The sequence below is a fragment of the Neopsephotus bourkii genome, unplaced genomic scaffold, assembly GCF_033783945.1.
Source record: "Neopsephotus bourkii isolate Nb327-2 ecotype Australia unplaced genomic scaffold, CSIRO-AGI_Nbou_v1 NB_1655, whole genome shotgun sequence".
NCBI lineage: Eukaryota > Metazoa > Chordata > Aves > Psittaciformes > Psittacidae > Neopsephotus > Neopsephotus bourkii.
The window spans coordinates 1,754,462-1,774,965 of record NW_026902129.1 but is presented as its reverse complement, the minus strand read 5'-3'; the positions used below and the strand labels follow the sequence as shown (position 1 = coordinate 1,774,965).

The following is a 20,504-nucleotide window of genomic DNA, read 5'->3' as shown; positions in this document are numbered from 1 at the left end:
TTCCAAAACCTTAAGATAAACACACAGCTTCCTATCAAATCAGTAATAAATGGCTCTGTTCTGCAAAGAGAAAAAGCATCACAGAATCTTTGGCTTATAAACTCAAAGTGCTTCCATATAAAGCATCTTAAATATAGCTGACAGGGTAGAAAAAAAGGACAAAAATATCAGAATACTTTATCTATTTCATTTTCATGCAATATTCCCAACAAAAAATGCTAGTAGGCAAGTTATTCGTATTGCAGGACACATACAGTCTGTGGAAAAAACAATTTGAACTGATACTGAAACAGCCAACTTAACAGAAGCTTAACAGAATGAGCGAATAGAAGCCAGCTCACCTTCTTTGATGTGTTAGTAGTACTGCACAGCTAAAAACACACCACTAGTAAGTAGCAGATCTTATGTTTCTCAAGAAATAAGAAAGAGATGACAAAGGTCTCACAGAAAGTGAAATGTGATTTTTTTTTAGGGTTTGGGGGTTTTTTTAATGGAAAAAATGGATCACCCTTAGAAGACCTTGCATTCTGAACTCAAATACTGAAAAAACCACCCAGATACTAAGCCTGACCTACAGGACAGTATTTCTCAGACAGATGCACAGCAACTGAAGTCATGAGTACACTGGGACATTCAAAACCCTGCAAACACAGAAGCCCAATGTCTCCTCTTTGTAAGCTGCTCACTGATTTCATCAGATCAGTCTGGCTTGAATCTTTCTAATCAAGTAGAACAGCAAGATCTAATACAGTAAAAGGAAAGCACTAGGCTGTTAGACCTTTTCCTCACAGTATTTTTTTTTGAAGCTTCTCATGACATTTCCATGTAAATTTTGTATCTCAAATCATTAGAAATTAAACTGAACACAAAGTCCAAAAGCAGAGAGTACAGAGGCTATGTATTGTAATTTAATGAATTTACTGCAGACATACCTGGTTTTAATTATCAGGTATTAAACTAACACTTGAAATGCAAAGTTTATTCTTTATTACTCAGGATCAAAACAATACAAAACAGGCAGAGTTTGATATCAAAACCTACCTCTCTGATTAGCTTTGCTCCTTTTGAATCCTTCATGTTAATAGCTATACTCTGCGGATAAAAATACAACAGTAATTTATGTGAAAGCCCTTCTGGTAATTATCAGCCTCTTCTAAACATAACCAACAGTCAAGTTTCACATTACAGCTAAATCAAATAAGTGAATTTTAACATACACACTACCTCCCCCACCAAAAAACAATCTGTTGGTAAATCAAGCTGAACTGTGTCACCAATGGATCAGACAAGCACCAAAACAAGGGTGACAGATGTGCAATCTGTTCATTGTATGTTTGCACAGCACCTACTACTGCAAGGACACATGGGGATAACAGAAACATTTGTTTCAATTGCAAAAAGCCATTAAACAGCGCAGGCGACACATGGGGATAACAGAAACATTTGTTTCAATTGCAAAAAGCCATTAAACAGCGCAGGCATGTCACAATGCTTCATCTTAACCCTCAAGTTTCACAAGCTACCCTTAAGCCAACCCAACTGTGGCATTATGCCTACACTCCTCCAGCTGCAGCTGACACAGGTCAGCTGAGCTGATGGACCTGAAAAACATGTATCTTTCAAGCAAAATAACCCTTACCTGCAGCAAGGCTCATTTTCAGTCAGTTCACACCAGTATCTGAGGACTGGCAGGCCCACTTCTCTTTCTGAGGTTGCCTCAGCTGACTACAGCAGCATACCAGAGGTTTTCAGCCTTTTCTGTTCCCAACTGTTTGGTTTTATTCTGAAACTGACTCATCATAACTTAAAGCCAATCTAGCTATTGCTCCATTATGGAGAAGTGTTACATCTTCAGTTGTAATAAAAAAACCAAACCATAGGCTTATGGTTCAACACTGCACTCCACTTACCTTCTTATTTCTATTGACACTGAGAAAATAAACACTTTCAGTTCCAATAAAAGGTGGGCCCCAGGCTCTTGTATCATCACCAGCTCCTGAAAGAAATACCATCACATTTTCTTAGTTGGCCAATATCACACTGACAACAAACAAGAGTAAGAAGTTTCCTCCCAATGTCATATTTCACCACTTAAGCTTCACACAGTAAGCAGGACAAAAATCAGTTTAACACATAGATTTTAGGGGTTTTATGTTTAAAAAAAAGAAACCCTAAAAGTGAAGGTAATTAAGCAAAGTGGACACAGTGGTTGCTAGTGCTGGAATTACTATTAAGCTTTAAAATAATATGTAGCCCCACACCCCTAATGTATTTGCAGGTTTTTGGTTGTTTTTTTGTGGGTTGGTTTGGAGGTTTGGTTTTTGGGGGATTTGTTTGCTTCTTTTTTTTATTTTTTGTAACTTAAAGCAGAGATACAACACCATAATTTTAGACCATCTGGAATAATTTAGTTGAAGCTTTCACCCTGCACTGAGTCACACAGTGCACATGGTCAATAAGCTATTCCTGAAACACCCAAGACACAGCATAAACATACCACTGATCAGCACCAACTTGTTAAGCTGCATGCTGCCAAACACCAACAAGAAGCAAAATCTACTGCTGGTGCAATCCTCCACCTCCAGCCCTTCCAGAAACTCTCCCACCTTACAAGGCAAGATGGCATTAAAGCTGCTGCAGACACTGATGTCACTGCATAATTCATGTTTAATTTCCAATTTTAAATCTTTGCTAATTATCACAAAGGCTGGCAATCTATTAGAATTAAAGCTAAATTTAAGTGCCAATATAATCATCATCCCAAGTGCTAGCAAGCATGTACATCCCTACATCTATTTCAGTATCTAGACTTCATATACTTCACCTGAGTGAATACTTTCCTTAGCAAGGCAAAAAAGAAGACTGGTACTAGCAGATCCAGAAATAAGCTGAAAGACTTCTTACACAAGATAGTATGCTACATGACAATGGCTCTGATAACATAAAATCTACAGCCATTTAAAAAATCAAATGTGGCAGAAGTTATGCAAACATATAAATCCCTTATCAACTTCTGTACTGTTCAGTATCTCAAAGAATTATTTTGGTTCAAGCAGGACAGCATGTTACCCTTTCAAGCCATTCAAAAGAACATTTCAGTAATACTTTCCATGTAGGACACTAATGTGGCTACTATCCCTTAAGTATTAACACCCCTGTGATGTAGACACCCTCTCACAGAAAAAGTTGATTACTCACATTATAAAACATTTGAAATTCAGAATTCTCAGGCTGACCCTCATCTTCAATTACAAAACAAAACTAAGAGCTGGAATGCAAGTGTCCAAAACTGATACTTCATATTTAATCATTGACACAGCTCCATTCCTACTACCTCAATACCTGGAATAAGACCACAGTCTAATCTGACTAGTACAAAATGGATGCAGCTTCTGCCCTATCAGGAAAGTGAAAAATACTTGAAGCAACAGTGAGTGATTAAGGATAGCCCATAGGTTGATGTGACAATTTGTTAGACATTCAATGTTTTGTTAAATGTTCAAACATTCAGCTTTTGCTATTTAAAATACAGGAAATGTAATATGTTTTACTATCTCAAGTGTGCAATTATCTTCACCAGCTCCCTTCAAAATTAATACCACAAAAAGAAACTTAAAAACATGGAAATTTAAAGGAGGAAAAAATACATGACATAATGAGGCATGTAATTATGCCATAGCAGCTGCACAAATGCATAATGATGCATAAAACAAAGCCAAACACAGGGAATGTTTCTAAAAAGGAGCCGAATGACTTGCAATTTGTTGTTATTCTTGTATAGTCATACAAATTAAGAAGTGTAGCTATTTCACAAGATTAAAGCATTTTTTACCATTAACCAATCCACAGCAGCTCTTTGAGTAAGAAGTGCATGTGCTGAGGGGAACAAGAAAACCATTTAGTTAAGCTAAAAATACAGAAAAACACAATAAATACTATGAGACTTAGAAGGAGCTACACAAGTTTCTGCATCTGAAAGCACACACCCAAAGCTCATTAATCTCACTTTCAGCACTAGCATGAAAACTTTTTATGCAAATGCAGGAATCTCCCTTTTCCAATTAATTCCACCTATGCAAGGAATTATTAGACCTTGGACTTCAAAGATACAACTACCTCATGCAGAAAACAACTCTGTTTACTTTGTTATCTGAAACTTTAGCAATATATTAAAATCCTTCTCAAGAAAAGGCCATCTTATAGTCTACCAGTCAAACGCTTGCCAGTCCCACTATGTCTGTATATTACATAAATGCACTGCTAACAAACAACATACATATTTTAAATGCTCAACAGAATCAATTAGGTTGGAAAAGACCTTTCTTCCCTTTAATCATGAAGCTGAAAATGGAAAAACACCTTGCCCATAATTCTCACATAACTAATTGCTGCAAGGTTTTACAAGTTTATCAAATGTTATGTATCAAACACTACAGTTAAAACCATTTTAACCTTCTCACCACATCACAAAAATCACCACACATCTAAGCATGCCCAACCCATGCAAATTTAAAATCTAAGAAAAGTCTAAACAACTCAAAATAAATTTAAAGTGATAGAATAAGGCATTTTAAGTGGCGACTCAGTAATGTTTTATTCATTAATAATTGAAAAAGTTACCTGACCTTATAGCTTTGACCTTCTCACTCTTCTAAATGTACACACAGGCTACTTCCAATCAAAATACATATACACAGAGCACAGTGTTAAACTTAAAGCGAACAGATCATATAGGTATAAGCAAACCTACCCTAAATTCTTATTATGTGGGGTAACTAAGCTACCCCATATTCTTCTTGTATCTAAAATAGAGAAATAAAAATCTTACCTGGTCTTTCCACTTTGATGACTTCAGCCCCCAGATCTCCTAAATTCATTGTGGCAAAAGGCCCTGCAAGCACCCTGTAATAACAGAAAAAATTATAATTTCCTTAATTTTTCCTATCACAGTATTTGCATCTAAACAGACTACTCCAAATTACAAACAAAACACAAACCTTGTTAAATCAAGAATTTTCACACCATCCAATGGCTTTACACGACTAGCACCTGACAAAAAACAGAAAACAGTGACTTACACTTGATTCCCCCCCTGTAAGATATGTTTCTCACTGGTAATCGAAACACTGCTTTTATGACACTCACCCATCATCCTCCCCCATTTCCATCCCCAAATAAAGAATAAAGCTATCTGCCCAGGTAAGCTATTCAGAGCATATTACATGAATAAACCTTTCAAAGCTGGAAAGCCTTGTACTTAACATTGCAGAATACCTAGCAATTCAACAATTTTCACAAGGGCCTTCCACAGACACTCATACAGCTTTTAAAGACTAATCTGAAGAAAGATCCAATAAAAGCATAGCAAGCAACACCAGAATGACACAAACTTAAACAGGTAGTAGACCAATGTGAAGCACAGTATCCTCACAAAGTGTTCTGACCTCTGTAGGTTTGTGCACTCGCATCACACACACAAAATAAGGTAGAGTATATGAACCAAGATACTTATTCTATCTTATGCAAGATAACTGTTAGGAAATGACAATGCTTTCATCCTTCCCAACCTGACTAGCTCTAAGAAACAACAGCAGTTGCAATAAGCATCACAGACAGAGCAAGTAATCTCAGTCTAGACCACAGGTTTGCCACCTATCTCTCAGCTGACCTTGGGATACTCTCAGCTAACTCAGCATCTTTAACTGCAGGCTGGAGACACTTTACCACACTGTGCAGATGGTAATTCCCACAAATTTCTCTATTACCATTTAGAATATGGTCTCATACCATACTCACAAAAAAGGTACCTGGCCAATAACACCACAAAGATTACACAATATTAAGTCATGTTAAACTGACAGAGGGCAGATTTAGAATAGACATTAGGAAGAAATTCTTCACTATGAAGGTGCTGAGGTACTGGCACAGGGTGCCCAGAGAAGCTGTGGCTGCCCCATCCCTGGCAGAGTTCAAGGCTGGTTGGAGGGGGCTTGGAGCAACCAGGCCTAGTGGAAGTGTCCCTGCCTATGATTCTATGATCACTTTTTGCTGTTTGACCAGGTAAGAAAAAGATATAAAACACGAGGGCAGAAGGGAGAGAAACACAGAAAAAAGTAATTGAAGCATAGATTTCCTTACAGAGCAGGGAAGAAAAAAGAACCACAGTCTCTCAAAGAATGCAAGGTACTGCAGTGCATCTCCTGAATCATGCAGTAGTCAACACCTGTGTCACCTGCTCCACACTCCGTCCATCAGTCCTGAGCCAACCTTCACTCACCCCCATAACTCTCCCTCCTACCTTACTGTATATACGATAAGAAGGAAGTGAAGAGAAAGAAACACGTGCAATTTAAAACCTCTGTCAATAAGAAGCAGTATTGGGAACTCAAGACCCCATTAAGATGTTTTTATTCACTGTACTGATTTCTGTGAGAACACTTTCACCCCTTTCTTCAAGTAATTTTCCCCCATTATTACCAATCACTCCAGAGGGACTTGACATGTTTTGGTTTGTAGGTTGTGCCAGTGTCAGGTAAACACCACATATGCTACAGGGTAACCTCCATTTTATCAGGCTGGCTATAGCTGAGAAAACACTTCACCCTATGTTTGTCTGTTAAGGAACTGAGCACACTATCTGCCTCACAGTAACATAAAGTGTCCATCTTCCTCTATTCTTTCTGCGTCTTTTAAAGCTGTGCTCCTTACTCAACAGCTCAACTACTCTCCTCTTAAGCCACCCCTTAAGTGTTACTTCCATTTCTCACAGATAGACTACCAGAACGGCAACTTCGAAGAGCCAGAAGATTCTCTACCTGTAGCCAAGTTGCAGGAATACATAGAAGATATTCCTCAGGGAAGCCTAAGAACTGTTAAAATTAGCCTGCAAATATGCATTTATGCATAACTAAGACTGAAGAATCCTTACCAATTACTGTACCACTCACATTGTGGTAACATCTAACACTCCACTCAAGGATTAGAAATCTTCTATAGTCAGAACAGAAGAGTACAACTGTTGTTTCAGAGACAAACAGACCACTGTGAATTGCTTAATGTCAACAAATAACACCCATGTGCACAGCGATGAAGAAATGCAAGGAAGAGATCAAATGCTTGCATCTGAAAACCTGAGGGGAAAAAAAAAGTCTTGAGTACTGTTAGTCTCTTCAAATTAAAAGAGCAAACATTCAGAAAAGAAAATATTCCAGACCTAGATTTGCATTCCAGCAAGACACTAACTGGCTGAAACAACTACAATTAAAGGCTTGTTGACCATGAGAGAAACAGCAGTTCCAGTACACTGATCCCAAGTACCAGAGTGCTGCCAACCCCATAATGCGTAACAAAAAGAAGCAAAGAAGAGATCAGAATTGAGGACTTCTTGGCCAGAAGCATCTCCATGTTGTTCCTCCGTCACATACCTAAGTTAAACTTCTCCTGCAGCCTGTTTTCTGTTGGAATTCTGGCTCAATAGCCTAAATTCCCTAAAATGTGAACTCATACTTTCTCATATATTTTTTCTTTGAATTATTCCAATATCTTGATTATTCAAAGAAAAAATTCCACTTTCCCAGCTCTAACTGTACCTTGTTCATAAACTCTTTATTCCCAAGATGCTTGAACTTACTGCAAACTACAGTCATATGATTTTTTTATTTATAACTTTAATGAAGAAAAAATAGATCCACTCTACTCCCAATACAGTTTAAACTTCAGTTAAGCTCAGCAGATTGTTCTGAGGTTGGTCTAACATAATGCCAGTAAATGATCAACAGAGAGATCATTCTGTAAAACATAAGTTAATTTTAATGTACTACCCCCCCCCCCCCAAAAAAAAAAAAAGTGCCACAACTTCAAAGTGATAGAAGAGGGCACTGAAAAGAGAGCTGAAAGTATCCTGCTTATGGCAGTGGATGGGAACTAGATGACCTTGAAAGTCCCTTCCAACCAAACCATTCTATGATTTTTGCACAATTGCAAATTAACAGTGAATAGATCCCATTCCAATTACACCCAGTTCCAGAGGACATCTCATCCTTAAGTCTATTGTCTCTATTTTGATTTTGATTGCACAACTGGTATTTTTTTAGTTCATACATGCATCAAGTTAGGATCCAAGTCCATCACTGCTATGGATCAACTCACTATCAATAGGTACACTTCAATTAGGGATGCACTTGGTACACACATCTTAGAGTTTAGAGTAACTCTAAACGTCCTCTGATTCTAATGAAACTAATGCAATTTTGTTAACTGCAATTTTTCATCAATGCAGTTTTCCTTTGTTAAGTAACAAGAAAGCTGAAAGCCAGAGGAAAATGACTTGGTTGCAGCTCAGTTTTATTTTTCTTCATTCAAACAAACGCAGAACTGCATGAAGTCAAGAGTGTTGTAACCTTTGAAACACCAGGCCTAGAACCGGACAGCAGGCATCCGCCCACAGCTTCCCTCATTACCCATCTCACTCCTTGCCCCACACGATCCGGCGCAGCGCAAAGTCCAGCGGCGGCCGCACTCACCTCAACCCCGCAGCCCAGCAGGGAGCTACACACACGAAGGACCCCGCTCACCACCCGCTCCTCTCCCCAGCGACGACCCCCCCTTCTCAAGACCCCACAGACGGCCCGCGGTGCGAGGGGTTGCAGCCAGCCCGACCCTCCCTCAGGTGCTTCAAATCCCGCTGCCCCCCACCAGCAAAACGGCTCCGACCCTCGCAGCACCGCCTCAGAACCACAGCGGGATGTAACGGGCAAAGGGACGGAATAGAGACTGAGGAGGAGGGCGCGGCACCGCTACCTGCCGGGGAAGCGCCTCCGCTGCGCACCCCGCCGCCGTTGCTAGAGAAGGCAGCGCTCAGAGCCCTGAGGCAGTGCGGTGCGGTACTGCCGCCGGCACCCGCGGCACACAGGCTCCTCCACAGCCCGCCACACCAGCGCGCTCTTCGCAGCCCGCCGCGCAGCATCGTCGCATGCCTCCCAGAGCGCCGCGAAAGGATGCGCAAAACGCAGCACGACGCAAGCGCCACCAGCCAACACACCCCCCACGACCGGCGACAGCGTTAAATTGGTCCCGGGGCGGGACGGTGCGCAGGCGCGGGGCGGGGCCTCCCGCAGGCTCCGCCTCCCGGTTTTCCCGCCCTGAGCTGAGGGTCCGGCAGTGCTCAGGTGTGAGGCAGTGCCCGTTGAAAGGTGCGCCGCTTCTGGCTTGCCTAGAAGGAGTCAGCTAGGATGGAAAAGGTCTTTGAGATCACCAAGTCCAACCCTTCCCCAGCACTGCCGAGGCCACCACTAATCCATGTCACTGAGGGCCTCATCAACACAGTGTGTGAACGCTTCCAGGGATGGTGACTCCAGCCCTGCCCTGAGCACCCTTTGGGGAAGTAATTGTTCCTCATCTCCATCTAAACCTCCCCTGGTGCAGCAGGGGGCTGTTTACTCTTCTCCCATCCCTCGTTCCTTGGGAGCAGAGAGCAGCCCCCTCCTGGTTCCATCCTCCTGTCAGGCAGTTGTAGAGCACGTTAAAGTTCCCCCTGAGCCTTCTCTTCTCCAGACTGAACCCCCCAGGTCCCTCAGCCCTTTCCCCATCACACTTGTGCTCCAGGCCCTGCACCAGCTCCGTTGCCCTTCTCTGTCCCCGCTCCAGCACCTCAGTGGCTCTCTTGTAGTGAGGGGCCTAGAAATGAGCACAGGATTGGAGGTACGGCCTCACCAGTGCCCAGCACAGGGCAATGATCACTGCCCTGGCTCTGCTTACACACTGGTGCTGATACAGGCCAAGATGCTCTTGGCTTTCTTGGCTGTTTTCTTAGCATGCAGGATACAGGTGGCTGGACTAAACCCTTCGTATTTATACAAAGTAGACTTATGGATTATTTTGTTGCAACATCTAGTTCCTGGGCAAACTGCTGTTTGATGGATAGAAACATGTGCTTCTAGCTCAGTGTACAGTGTTGCGTGTCAGGTGGCCTGAACACAGAAGAGGAAAGCAGAGAAAATCTTGTACACGTCAGGTTTGTTGATGTCGTGGTTTAAGCCAGAGAAATGATGTGCAATGAGAAGTGTAACACGAACACTTGAGACCCCAGAGGCAGGGTTAGGGTTTGTCAACAAGAAGAAATTCATCAGTGAATTTACCCCAGCATAACTCAATGTGTCTGTAACAGTATGTATTTCTGATCTGCTCGGTGTGAAAAGGCTTTAAACTAAATTAAGCTGTTCTTTGGAACAAGGCTGATAAGATTTATTAAGTGTCCTGTGTAGGCTTGGCATTCCTTGTGTGCATCATAATAACAGTAAATAGAAAATTGGTCTTCTAGAGAAGATAACACAGTAAAGGATAAGCAAAAGAAAATACATGAGGAGCTTTAGCCTCCTGTCCTGGGTTCAGCAGTAGCAGTCATTTTTCTCCTTCTTAGTGGCTGGTGCAGTGCTGTGTTTTGGCTGGGAACAGCGGTGATAACACCGATGTTTTTAGTTGTTGCTAAGTAATGTTTACTCTAACCAAGGACTTTATGAGTCTCATGCTGTGCCAGGGCGGAGGGGAAGCTGGGAGGAAGCAGAGACAGGACACCTGACCCAAACTGACCAAAGAGGTATTCCATACCACAGCACGTCATGCCCAGTATATAAACTGGGGGCAGTTACCCGGAAGGCCCACATTGCTGCTCGTGTCAGGCTGCATATCGGTCGGCAGATGGTGAGCAGTTGTATTCTCTTCTCTTGTTATTTCCCTTATCATTATTATTATTATTGGTGGCAGCAGCAGTGGTCTGTGTTAGACCTTGGTTACTGGACTGTTCTGATCTCAACCAGTGGGAGTTACATTCTTTTGATTCTCCTCCCCATCTCTCCGGGAGCCGGGGGAGGAAGAAGCAGAGGAGTGACCAAGTGGCTGAGTGGTTCTGAGTTACCACCTGGGCTTAACCCACGACACCTCCATTTTAAACTGTGAGGCTATAGCCCCATTTTTCACAGGCACACTGGAAAATGTGGTGGGGAGCTGAGTTCACTGAGCATGTCAAGGTAAACACCCAAACAACAGCTGTTTAAAGACAAAGAAAAGCAAGACTGTTGTACAAAGAAACAGACTGCTTATTTTATTAGCTAGCTTTTGTTTATTGCTGTTCTGAAAGCCCTTTTTAATCTCCATGCCTTGCAATGTCCTAAAACTAAGTAGAGCTTTGCTGCACTGATGGAAATTAAAAAGAAAAATCTGCATTATTATTTTACTGAGCTGTTGAGGATTTGCATTAACATTGCTAAGAACAGAGCAGAAATGTTGATACAGAACATCATTAAAATGAGCTTACGTTGCTGAATATGAGCTTCTCCTCCGAGAGAGCGCTTTCATACAAAGTTGTATGTGCAGCTCTCAGCCTGAGCTATCAGCTCTTCTGAAGAATTGCTGATGGTTCAAACTGAGTTTAAAAAGGGCAAACTTTCTAACAAAGTACTATTTTAAATATCTCATTGCAACATTTTCCATTGGGTCAGTTAAAATTTAAGTATCTGGAGGCTCATTATTAAAAAGACTACTTAAGAAAGGAGTTCAGATAAGCACATCCGAGGTGCCACGAAACGGGAGGCAAATGCATTGCTTATTTGGGGCTGATTTGGTTGATTTTTACCAGCTGTGGTACCGCGGGCGTTCACTTTACAACTAAGCACGTTCACAAATATGGTGGTTTATCACTTATGCTTTACAACGTCAGTTAACAGGCACAGCTGCCATGCATCTCTGCTAAGGATCTTTTACTTCAGGTTACTCCTCTCCAGCTCGAGGATGCGTTACAAATCGCTATTGAGCCGGCCCTTCGCCCTCCCGGTGCCTGAGAGCAGGTCCTATGCGTCCTGCTTAGCGCCGGGAGGGAAGGCTGGCGCCGGCCCCAGGCCAGGCCCGCAGCAAACCCGGTCCCGGCAGGGACCCACCCGGCCCCGGCTCCTTTCCCATCCCGAGCCCTGCCAGCCGGGTGTCCCAGGCCTGGCCTTCCGCGGCCCGGAACGTTTCGAGGTCGGAACTTATCAGCTGCCTGGCGGGGAAAGGGGGGAAGAGAAAAGCCGCGAGCAGCGACACCGCCCCGCTGAGGCGCCGCCGCTGCGCAGGTTGATTCCGCTCCGCCATCGCCGCGCCGCCAGGGTCATGTACAGGCAGAGTTTCCGCCCCCCGACGCCTCCGTACGCGGGCCACGGCTTCCGGAGTCCTCCGTCCGGCGGAGGCCCTATGCCGCCCTCCCCGCGGGGCTACGGGAGCCCCCACCATACGCCGCCCTACATGCCGTGGCCTGGGCCTTATGGCAGCGGCCACTCGCCCCGAGGACACGGCTTCCATGGCGGCGGTGGCGGCGGGCGGTTCGGGAGTCCCTCGCACGGGGGGCATACGCCGCGCCGGCCGCACAGCATCAGTCCCCGGTACCCGGCTCCCTACGGCAGCAAATCCCCGGCTGGAGCTACCCTGCACCCTCAGCAGCACAAGCGCTCGCCCGGGGGCTTCCAGCGGCCCTACCAGGTATGAGGCAGGGCGGTGAGGGACACAGGCCTGCACCTCTGTACCGCGGGGCGGCGGGGAGGGGGGCCAGGTGCTGGTGCGGAGCCGGGCCCGCAGCCCACAGGGGAGAGCAGGCCGAGGGCTTGCGATGAGGCGCAGTGGCCATCCTCTCCACCACGGTTTTCAGGAGAGAGGAAGCCTTGCTCCGCACAAGGGAACGGCTGTCTTTTCTCCCTTAGAGAGGATGGAGAGACCCCAGGTCAGGCAACTGCGTGATGAGAGGGAAGAGGGCGCCAGGTTTAGTTGAGGCCTGTTGTGAAGACAGAGGGATTCAAAAGAGTGTAGCTTTCTTCTTTTTCATGTTCTGGATGAAAAGGTAGAAAGGAAATGAAGTACCACCCAAAACTGCATCAAACAATTCCTTCCCTTGGTATGCACCTCCCTTTGGCCAGTTTAACACAGTGGTGAACTGCTGTGTGCTTTTGCTTTGCTTATATTGCCTTTCTTACATCGTGAAACTGCCCTGTCCACACACAGCTTTCTGAGACATGAGCAGAGAAAAAGAATGCTCTGTTAAAGGAAATGAGATGAGGCTGCTTTAAGCAGAATTGAGAACATCTGTTTGGATAACAGTATCGTTTTGAAGTCTTTGCATTGCACTGAAAGTTTCCATTTATAAGGAGTAGTTTTCCTGAGAGTTGGCAACAGCAGGTTCTGCAAGTTAAGCTGCTTTCAGGTGGTTTAGTTGGGGCATGGGACTGGCAATGCAGATAGGGATGACAGTTCCTGAGATGATACCAACTTCATGCACATAGCTGGCTTTCTGCAATATTGGGAAGCCTTAAAAGTGTAACAAATGACACATGCAGTACAATGAAGAAATTTTTAGGTGCTCTTACTGACATGGATTAAAGTGTAATAATGAAGTCAAATCTTTAATAGATACTAATAAAATCCTAATTTGCCTGCACTGCATAGTCATGTTTTCATCAAAAAGAAAAGTCTTGGTTTCTTTTTTATGATGCCGATGACTATCTTACAGGACTCTTATATAGTTGGTGGAAAGGAATCATTATGAACTTTATACATTTTCAAGACAACAGCAAAAGCTCTCTCAGTGTGGAAGCCTACAGGTGGCTTCCTGTACCCAGGATACCTCTACCCGTTTCAAAGGCAAAGGATGTGAGGTTTCTGCATGTCACCAATGTCTATTTTCCCTTCAGAAGCTCATTCTTTGGATATTTGATTAAGTAGTTCTTATTCAGTTTCAAAGCCTGTCTTAAATTAGCTGAGCAGAATACACATCTGGTTTTATTCACAACTGCTTCATGTCAGAACCAGTGAGCAGGAACTGTCTCATAGGCTCTGTTCTGGTGTTAAGTAAGAAAACTGTCATAAAGAAGGTACAAGTTTGAATCCAGTCTTGGATTGTCACGTTTTCATTTCTCCCCTTTCTTGTGAGTAGTTCAGAAGCGTTGACCTGATGGTGATGCTTTCAAAGCCTAGGACATTGTATGTCTTTTTCTACATAACTTTACCTAGGACTGAAGTAATGTGTATGTATGTACTTTTATGTGTATATACATGCATTGTTTTGCCTGGGAGGGCAATAGAGGCAATCAGAGAGGGAGGGAGTCTCATAAACTGGGAGTTTTCATTTTCTTCAGTGTGGGTAACTAAGGATCTCAGTCCATGAGGCCATGAATAGGTTCAGGTAGAGGGATTTTATTGAATTTTCTAAGCATCATATTTCTTCAGAGGTATGTGGATAGTTCCCCTTCTTCTGTAGATGCTGTTAAGAGAACTACAGTGCTTTCAGTATTTATGATGCTACTGCCACCTTTGAGATGAAAGTGTTGTATTTCTTCCATATCTCCTCTTAGAATTCACTTGTCAGTAGTGTTTCTTTTCATCCATCAGGAGACAGTGAACCAGCTAGTAGCAGTGGCTGAGTGGTGGTGATGGGTTGAAAACTTTAACAGAAAGTAAAATAAAAGATCTTTTTAAAATGGTACAGTCGTGATTTTTGTTTTTCTGTGCATCTGCCAGCAGCTAAAACTACATCAGGGGAAGAAATCTGATGACTGTGCCCATTTTCAACCCATTTAGTAACATGGTAATAGCACGGAAAGATGGGAGGTTTTCTGCTGCATAGAAAGATTCGTTATCTGAGCAAAAAGTATTGAGAATAGATTTACTGTTTCTTTGAGGAAAGTTCAGTGAGAAAAAGCTGTTGGCACCAGTAAAATACAAAAGGTTTTTTGAAGTTATCTTTGCAACCAGATGCTTGCACAGAATGGTTTCGCTTGCACAGAATGGTTTCACTTGCACAGAAAGGGATATTTTTCTCTTTCCACAGGCCTATAAAATGAATAATCACATTCTGATTTTTTTTTTCTAAAAAAGCATGTAATGACTAGTTTTCTAAATTTTTTTTAAAAGGCTTAGATTTAACATGTTTAAATCATTGAAGGCTGTCAATCGTGTATCAATCTTGTATTACATACTAATAAATTTCCTAGTTTTCAACCATGCTAAAATGTCAGTGTTGCTGATGGCCTGCATTATATTATGGTGAAATTTACTACAATAAAAGAAATCCATCCAAAAGAGCCTTATAATTGAATTATTTTGTTCTGGCACCAGATGCTGCAAATCACTGTGTCAGTTCAGCTTCCTTTTGAGTTCTGCAGGTTAGACATAACATTAAATACACTCCACACTTAAAACTGTTTAACAGTGTCAGAGTTACAGGGTCTCCATTACACATGGTGATTTAGAGGTTTGTTTTTATTTTGAGGATAGAATGCACTGTGTACTACTGCTGTACTATTAGCTATGGATGCCTAACATAAATGTTACTTTTGCTAGTGCATGTTGATTTGCTTTAGGAAATTCCATGTCCCTTATTAGAAAAGTTTTTAGATGTATTCTGCGATGATTCTGTGACCTGACCCTCATGGTTTTGATACACTAAAGTAATTCTCTACCTTCTAGTAATTTTCCTGTTATGAGATCATCATCTGAGCTGTACAACCTAATTCTATTACCATGAATCATTAGAAGCAAGTGCCTTGTAAATAAGGCATGGCTGATTCTGCATTTGGTGTGTATCCATGATTGCCAAGCTTTAGGAGTTACAGTACTTCCTGGGCCCGCAAAAGCAGGCTCCTGTCCCAGCACACTTTTGGAAATCACTTCAGTTTCAGTGCAGTCTGTTGAAGCATAAGGCCTTCATATATTGCACCGCTTCTCAGTTTTGCCCAGAAATTGTTTCATAGGATCTATTTACTTGGATTCTGTAGGGCCCTTAATTAGTGCTTTTACCCTCCTTTACAAAGTCTAAGGCTGATAATCTGCCTCAAGGGGTTCTCTAGTCATAGAGAATTCAACAGGCATGTTTGAAGACTGTTGTGTATTTGTGTTGCTCAGTACTGGTTAAAACAAATGAGCTTGAACCAATACAGCTTTAAACAAAACCTCACTTTTCAGGGAAGTGAATCTTCCTTAAAAAGGAAGGTGGAAAAGAACAATGGATGAAGCTCCCTGCAAAACATTTTTCTTCAATGCAGCATCTGTTTAGTCACTGATTACCATCCAGATTGTATATCTAATAAAGTCATCTGTTCTCAGATTGCCAACTGACACTAGTTTGGTTATAACAGGGTGGTTTTCCCAGTACATTCTTTGGGTCATTTGTAGCTATTTGCATTATACAATACTTTGTTAAATCTGTAAGTACTTGATATCTGACTTCTGCTCTTGTAGACATTATTGACTCTTCCTCAGCTTCTAGCTCCCTGTTTTGTTGTTCAGCTTTTGAGTTATATCATTGATATAAGCAGCTTCTGAAAAATAGCATGAGGAGCTTCTATGTAGTTATGTGCCAGAGTGACATAAACAAGTATTTTGGAAAAGACTTGTTTTTTTTTTTTCTTATCCTGGTAAAACATCACTCAGTTAAAAGCATAATAAAATTATTGTCTGAGGAAGGTGTAAATGACGAATAGTAATTATCGTTAATAATCAGCTTCAAAGCTCTGCTACATTAGAAGGAAACTTTTTTCTTTTAGTTTGAATTAGCCTATTAAATGTTTCTTTACCTGATGGTTTTCTTCCAAAGGGATCACCCAGGACATCTACTCCATTTGGTACAGCGCATGGCAGAGAGAAAAGAGTGTCTAATGATGTGGAAAACTATTACAGACCTTCAATGCTTGAGGACCCATGGGCTGGCCTAGAGCCAGTTTCTGTTAAAGACATAAACCAACAATACAGCAGTGAGCAAACAACATATACTGGTAAAAAAGGGAGGTATTTCAGCTAACACTTTTAAAGGCCAAATAACTCCATCTTGTCAGGAAAACTTTGGGACATAATCTTTACACTTACCCAAGATGAACAATAATCAAGACCTTAATGGTTTTATTTGATCCCACGTCTGCCCTTTTATCCTACTTTTGGTTTTTATTGCATTGGATATTTTTATGTATGGGAGGGAAAAGGAGTGGTAGGAAAACATACATTTCTGGGTATGTGGAAGTGCCTACCATCTTTGAAGAACAAAGTGTTCTTTAATCACCAGCGACTGATTTGTGACTGTTAAAACAGGTTTCCATATATTTACCTCTCTTCCATGCCAGATTGTTAGCCTTTTATTGTAAACTCCTTTAGGAAATGGTATTTTTTTATGTTTCAACATTTTTAGAATGAATAGCTTGGAAATAAAATGGAAATTTTGTAAATCCTTGTTTTGTAATGTATAAAGATTATTTTAGGACTTTTGTTAAGGTGTACACATGAACACAAATAGTACTAGTGAAATTAGGTGATTTCTGTAAATGTGCTTGTATGCTGAAGTTTACCTCTGTTTTTCTGCATAGTATTTTTTGTTAATTATAGTGTAACATGAAGTTGAAACATGACTTTTAGCCATCTCAGGAAACAAATGTGTTGTCTTTGGAAAGTTCAATTTGTTGAGTCATAAACATAATTCTGTTATAATTTGCTTTTGTACTTTAAAAAAAATCTTATCTGAGTAGACATTTCTGGATTATATTAATAGGTCTGTTGAGTGGCTATTTAAGAAGCACGTAAAATATCAACATAAAAGCAAATGTACTTTCTGGATCCACCTGTTAGAATAATATAAAAGTGTGTTATACAGCTGCCTTTAGTACATGCATAGCATCTTTTTTTTTAACCTGTACAAGATTTTTCTGGTTTTTTATTTTATTTTTACCTATGGCAGGCATGTTTGCCTGGCGAGCTCTTGTTTTGTGTGCATGCATGCTATATTTTTATACTAAATAGGAAAACGAGGGGTTTTTTATTAGAGTTTGCCTATGTGTGGAAGATCCATTCTTAAATCCATTAGGAATATTGTAATCTAGAATAAATAAGAAATAGTTCCAGCTGCAGGCATGCTCTTAATATGTGGCATTAAGCCTGCAGTAGATATCTACATTTTTGTTGAAGGAACCATTATTGGTTGATCTTGGCTTTTAAGGAGTAGGTAGAGGGTGAAAACTTAGTTAACTAAATCATTAGTTCAATTTTCAAAACATGTTTTAAGCATCTCACATAGTTCACAGAAAACATTTTTTGTAGTTGTGAAGCATGGTTAGGTAGGAAAGCACAGGGAATCACATTAGAGTGATTAACTTGTCTTTTGCTGAGGTAGAATAAGTCATATATATTTATTTACCTGTTTGAGCATAAAATGTCTTGGGTTAATACTGCCTTCAGAAACAACTTCAAACTGGAAGGGAGTTAACATGCTGAAATGTCCTAGCTGAGTCTCTTGCACTTTGTCACTTGTGTCTTCCCTCAATTCAAATCTAAAGTTTATCACTAGTGTCTTTCCTCAGTTGACTCTACTGTTTCAGTATTACATTCAAAAGGGCTGCTCAGAGAGTTGAGAACGTAAGGCCTGCTCAGTGTCAAGAATGGCTAAACCTTCATCCCAGAAACAAAACTGTGCCTTAAATGGCAGCTGTCAGTATCATTATCTCATACGTACCAGCAAAACTGAGATGACTTGGCAAGTTTCAATCTTTAGAATTTATAAATCAGTTAGGGACATTGTGGAAAAAGTGAAGTATCAAGTTTTCTTTAATTTTTTTTGTCAGGCACTGTGAATCTAATAAGAAAGTTACTGGGTGCTTAACCCAGTTACCTTTCCTGTTAGTATTTCCTTTGTAATTCAGTGCAGTTTACTTCTTGCAATGTTTGGTGATGTTGGAGAAACAGATACAATTTTATGAAAGAGACTAAAGCTATGACATGTTCCCAGTTAGGTGTGAGAAAAAACTCAGTTTGGAAAGGGGAAAGGAAAAGGGTTAATGTCAGAAGAGAGACTGTTAAAGATGGGACTGCTTACACTATAGCCAGTATTAGCTGTCCTTGCAGATTGCAAAGATGCATTTTTCCAGTGTAGCTTTACAGTTGACCCAGGGATCAAAGCCACCTTCTCTAGTAATAACTGTTAACTCCTGGAACTGAGTGTGACATCAACGAAGGTAAATGTTCCAGAAAGAGAAATGAGGAAATAATCTTGAATCATTGTTTAATCACTACAGGCCTTCCACAATTCCATCTGTTTAAGCTGTTGCTCGCATGAACTTCAGGATATGATCCAGCAATTATAAGCACATCATACTGCTAAAGGCTACAGTAATTTGGTGAAGAATCAGCAAGGAATTAAAATGCAGACGTAATAAACTCACTAACCTCATCATACTGCACCAAAAACTTTAAAATTATTCACCTTTCTGGCTTCTAGGAGAAATTCTGCAATTACAGTAAAACTTCAAAATGTCATTGTTGAATACCTGTGAGATGTATGAACACGTGTTTAGAATTATAAATATAATATACTTAAAGCCAATTTAAGCTTTGCCTTTTTGCTATGATATCCAGGAAGCTTAAGCATGTACTTCCTCACTGATTTTTCTCCTTTTTCCCCATATGGCAAACACTGTTTTTCCCCACATCTTTCTAATGGAGATATCACTTCCTCATTTGTTAATGAAGCCCCGTCATAGGAACAGTATGGCTCTGGAAATAGGATTTGGTGTTAAAAAGTACAGCGCAAACACATCCTTTCTTCATGAACCCATGAAACAAAATAGTGCCTATGTCATGTTAACGGAGGGATTCTTCTGTAATGAACACACTAAGAGTATGGGCATTATTTTTTCTTCAACAGATTTTAAGGTAAGTCATTTAGCTCCTTTTCCCAAAGTTTGGATTGATGTACTTTTCCATTGTTTTGTTTGCATTGAGTTGGTCTGTCAAGTCTGACTTTCCATTAAGTTGTTGTAAAGGAGCTATAAAACTAGTGACTCTCCTAGTAAAAATCCAATTTCATTTAATGCTGTTTGCTACTGTGGTTAACAATGGACTGTATTGCTACCATGTTGTGCTAGTATCACAGCCAGATAACTTAAATCACCTGAGTACAATTCTGTATACCATTGCAACACGCCAGGTGGGCAGTTACCTCAAATTGTGTACTGTAATACTTCAAAGATGTTCAGGTTCGGGGTTTTGCGTGACTTTGTAATATGAAATATTCATTCTTTGGCACTTTGTATGCACTATTTTACATTGATATTGCAAAACAATTTAGAATGTTACAATTCCAATTAAAACATGATTTTTAACTCTTGTCAAGCTACTTTCTCCTTTGAATAAGCAATGAGGCATTAAGATGTAGCATTTTCTAATGTCAAAACTGGGAACAGTTCGCTGAGGAAGCGCTTCTGGTCAACAGAATGGGTAACTGCCTTTGCAGTCAGGTTGTTTTTCTTTTCCTGTTAGGAATACCTTTATATGCTGTTCATTTTATATAAATGTGTTCATCAGACATCTGAGGGGGAGCATTTGAAACACGCATTGTATGAAAAGTCTAAAAGTAGCTATTCAGCTATCTTCTAAAGGGACATTTTTAGTCTGCTTGGGTATCAACTTGTGCTTCTGAGTAATCTCACTGATGTCAGAGGATTTACTCATGC

General features: G+C 41.1%; 2 protein-coding genes across 4 annotated transcripts in view; one reads left to right on the top strand and one right to left on the bottom strand.

Annotated features, from left to right (window-relative positions):
* The window catches only part of SUGCT (succinyl-CoA:glutarate-CoA transferase), a 309,260-nt gene extending 300,295 nt beyond the window's left edge, over nt 1-8,965 (bottom strand). Inside the window, exons 1-6 of one of the 3 annotated variants that reach the window (XM_061374867.1) lie at nt 6,948-7,092; nt 6,816-6,862; nt 4,998-5,049; nt 4,829-4,902; nt 1,911-1,996; nt 1,042-1,092 (exon numbers count right to left, since the gene is read on the bottom strand). In XM_061374867.1, coding sequence (XP_061230851.1) covers nt 1,042-1,092; nt 1,911-1,996; nt 4,829-4,902; nt 4,998-5,049; nt 6,816-6,840 — 288 coding nt within the window. In that variant the 5' untranslated portion in view covers nt 6,841-6,862; nt 6,948-7,092. Of the gene's footprint in view, nt 1-1,041; nt 1,093-1,910; nt 1,997-4,828; nt 4,903-4,997; nt 5,050-6,815; nt 6,863-6,947; nt 7,093-8,799 lie in introns of those variants that run through there. The other 2 variants (XM_061374866.1, XM_061374868.1) reach the window with 2 other exon arrangements.
* Nucleotides 8,966-11,968: 3,003 nt separating this feature from the next.
* MPLKIP (M-phase specific PLK1 interacting protein) lies at nt 11,969-20,158 on the top strand. Its single transcript, XM_061374911.1, has 2 exons — nt 11,969-12,507; nt 16,610-20,158. The coding sequence occupies exons 1-2, from the start codon at nt 12,142-12,144 to the stop codon at nt 16,811-16,813; spliced, it is 570 nt and encodes a 189-aa protein (XP_061230895.1). The 5' UTR covers nt 11,969-12,141; the 3' UTR covers nt 16,814-20,158.
* The last annotated feature ends 346 nt before the right edge of the window (nt 20,159-20,504 follow it).

Coding starts and splice junctions, on each gene's coding strand:
- MPLKIP (XM_061374911.1), top strand. CDS start 12,142: ATGTACAGGCAGAGTTTCCGCCCCCCGACGCCTCCGTACGCGGGCCAC. Junction 12,508..16,609: donor GCTTCCAGCGGCCCTACCAG/GTATGAGGCAGG, acceptor TTTCTTCCAAAG/GGATCACCCAGGACATCTAC.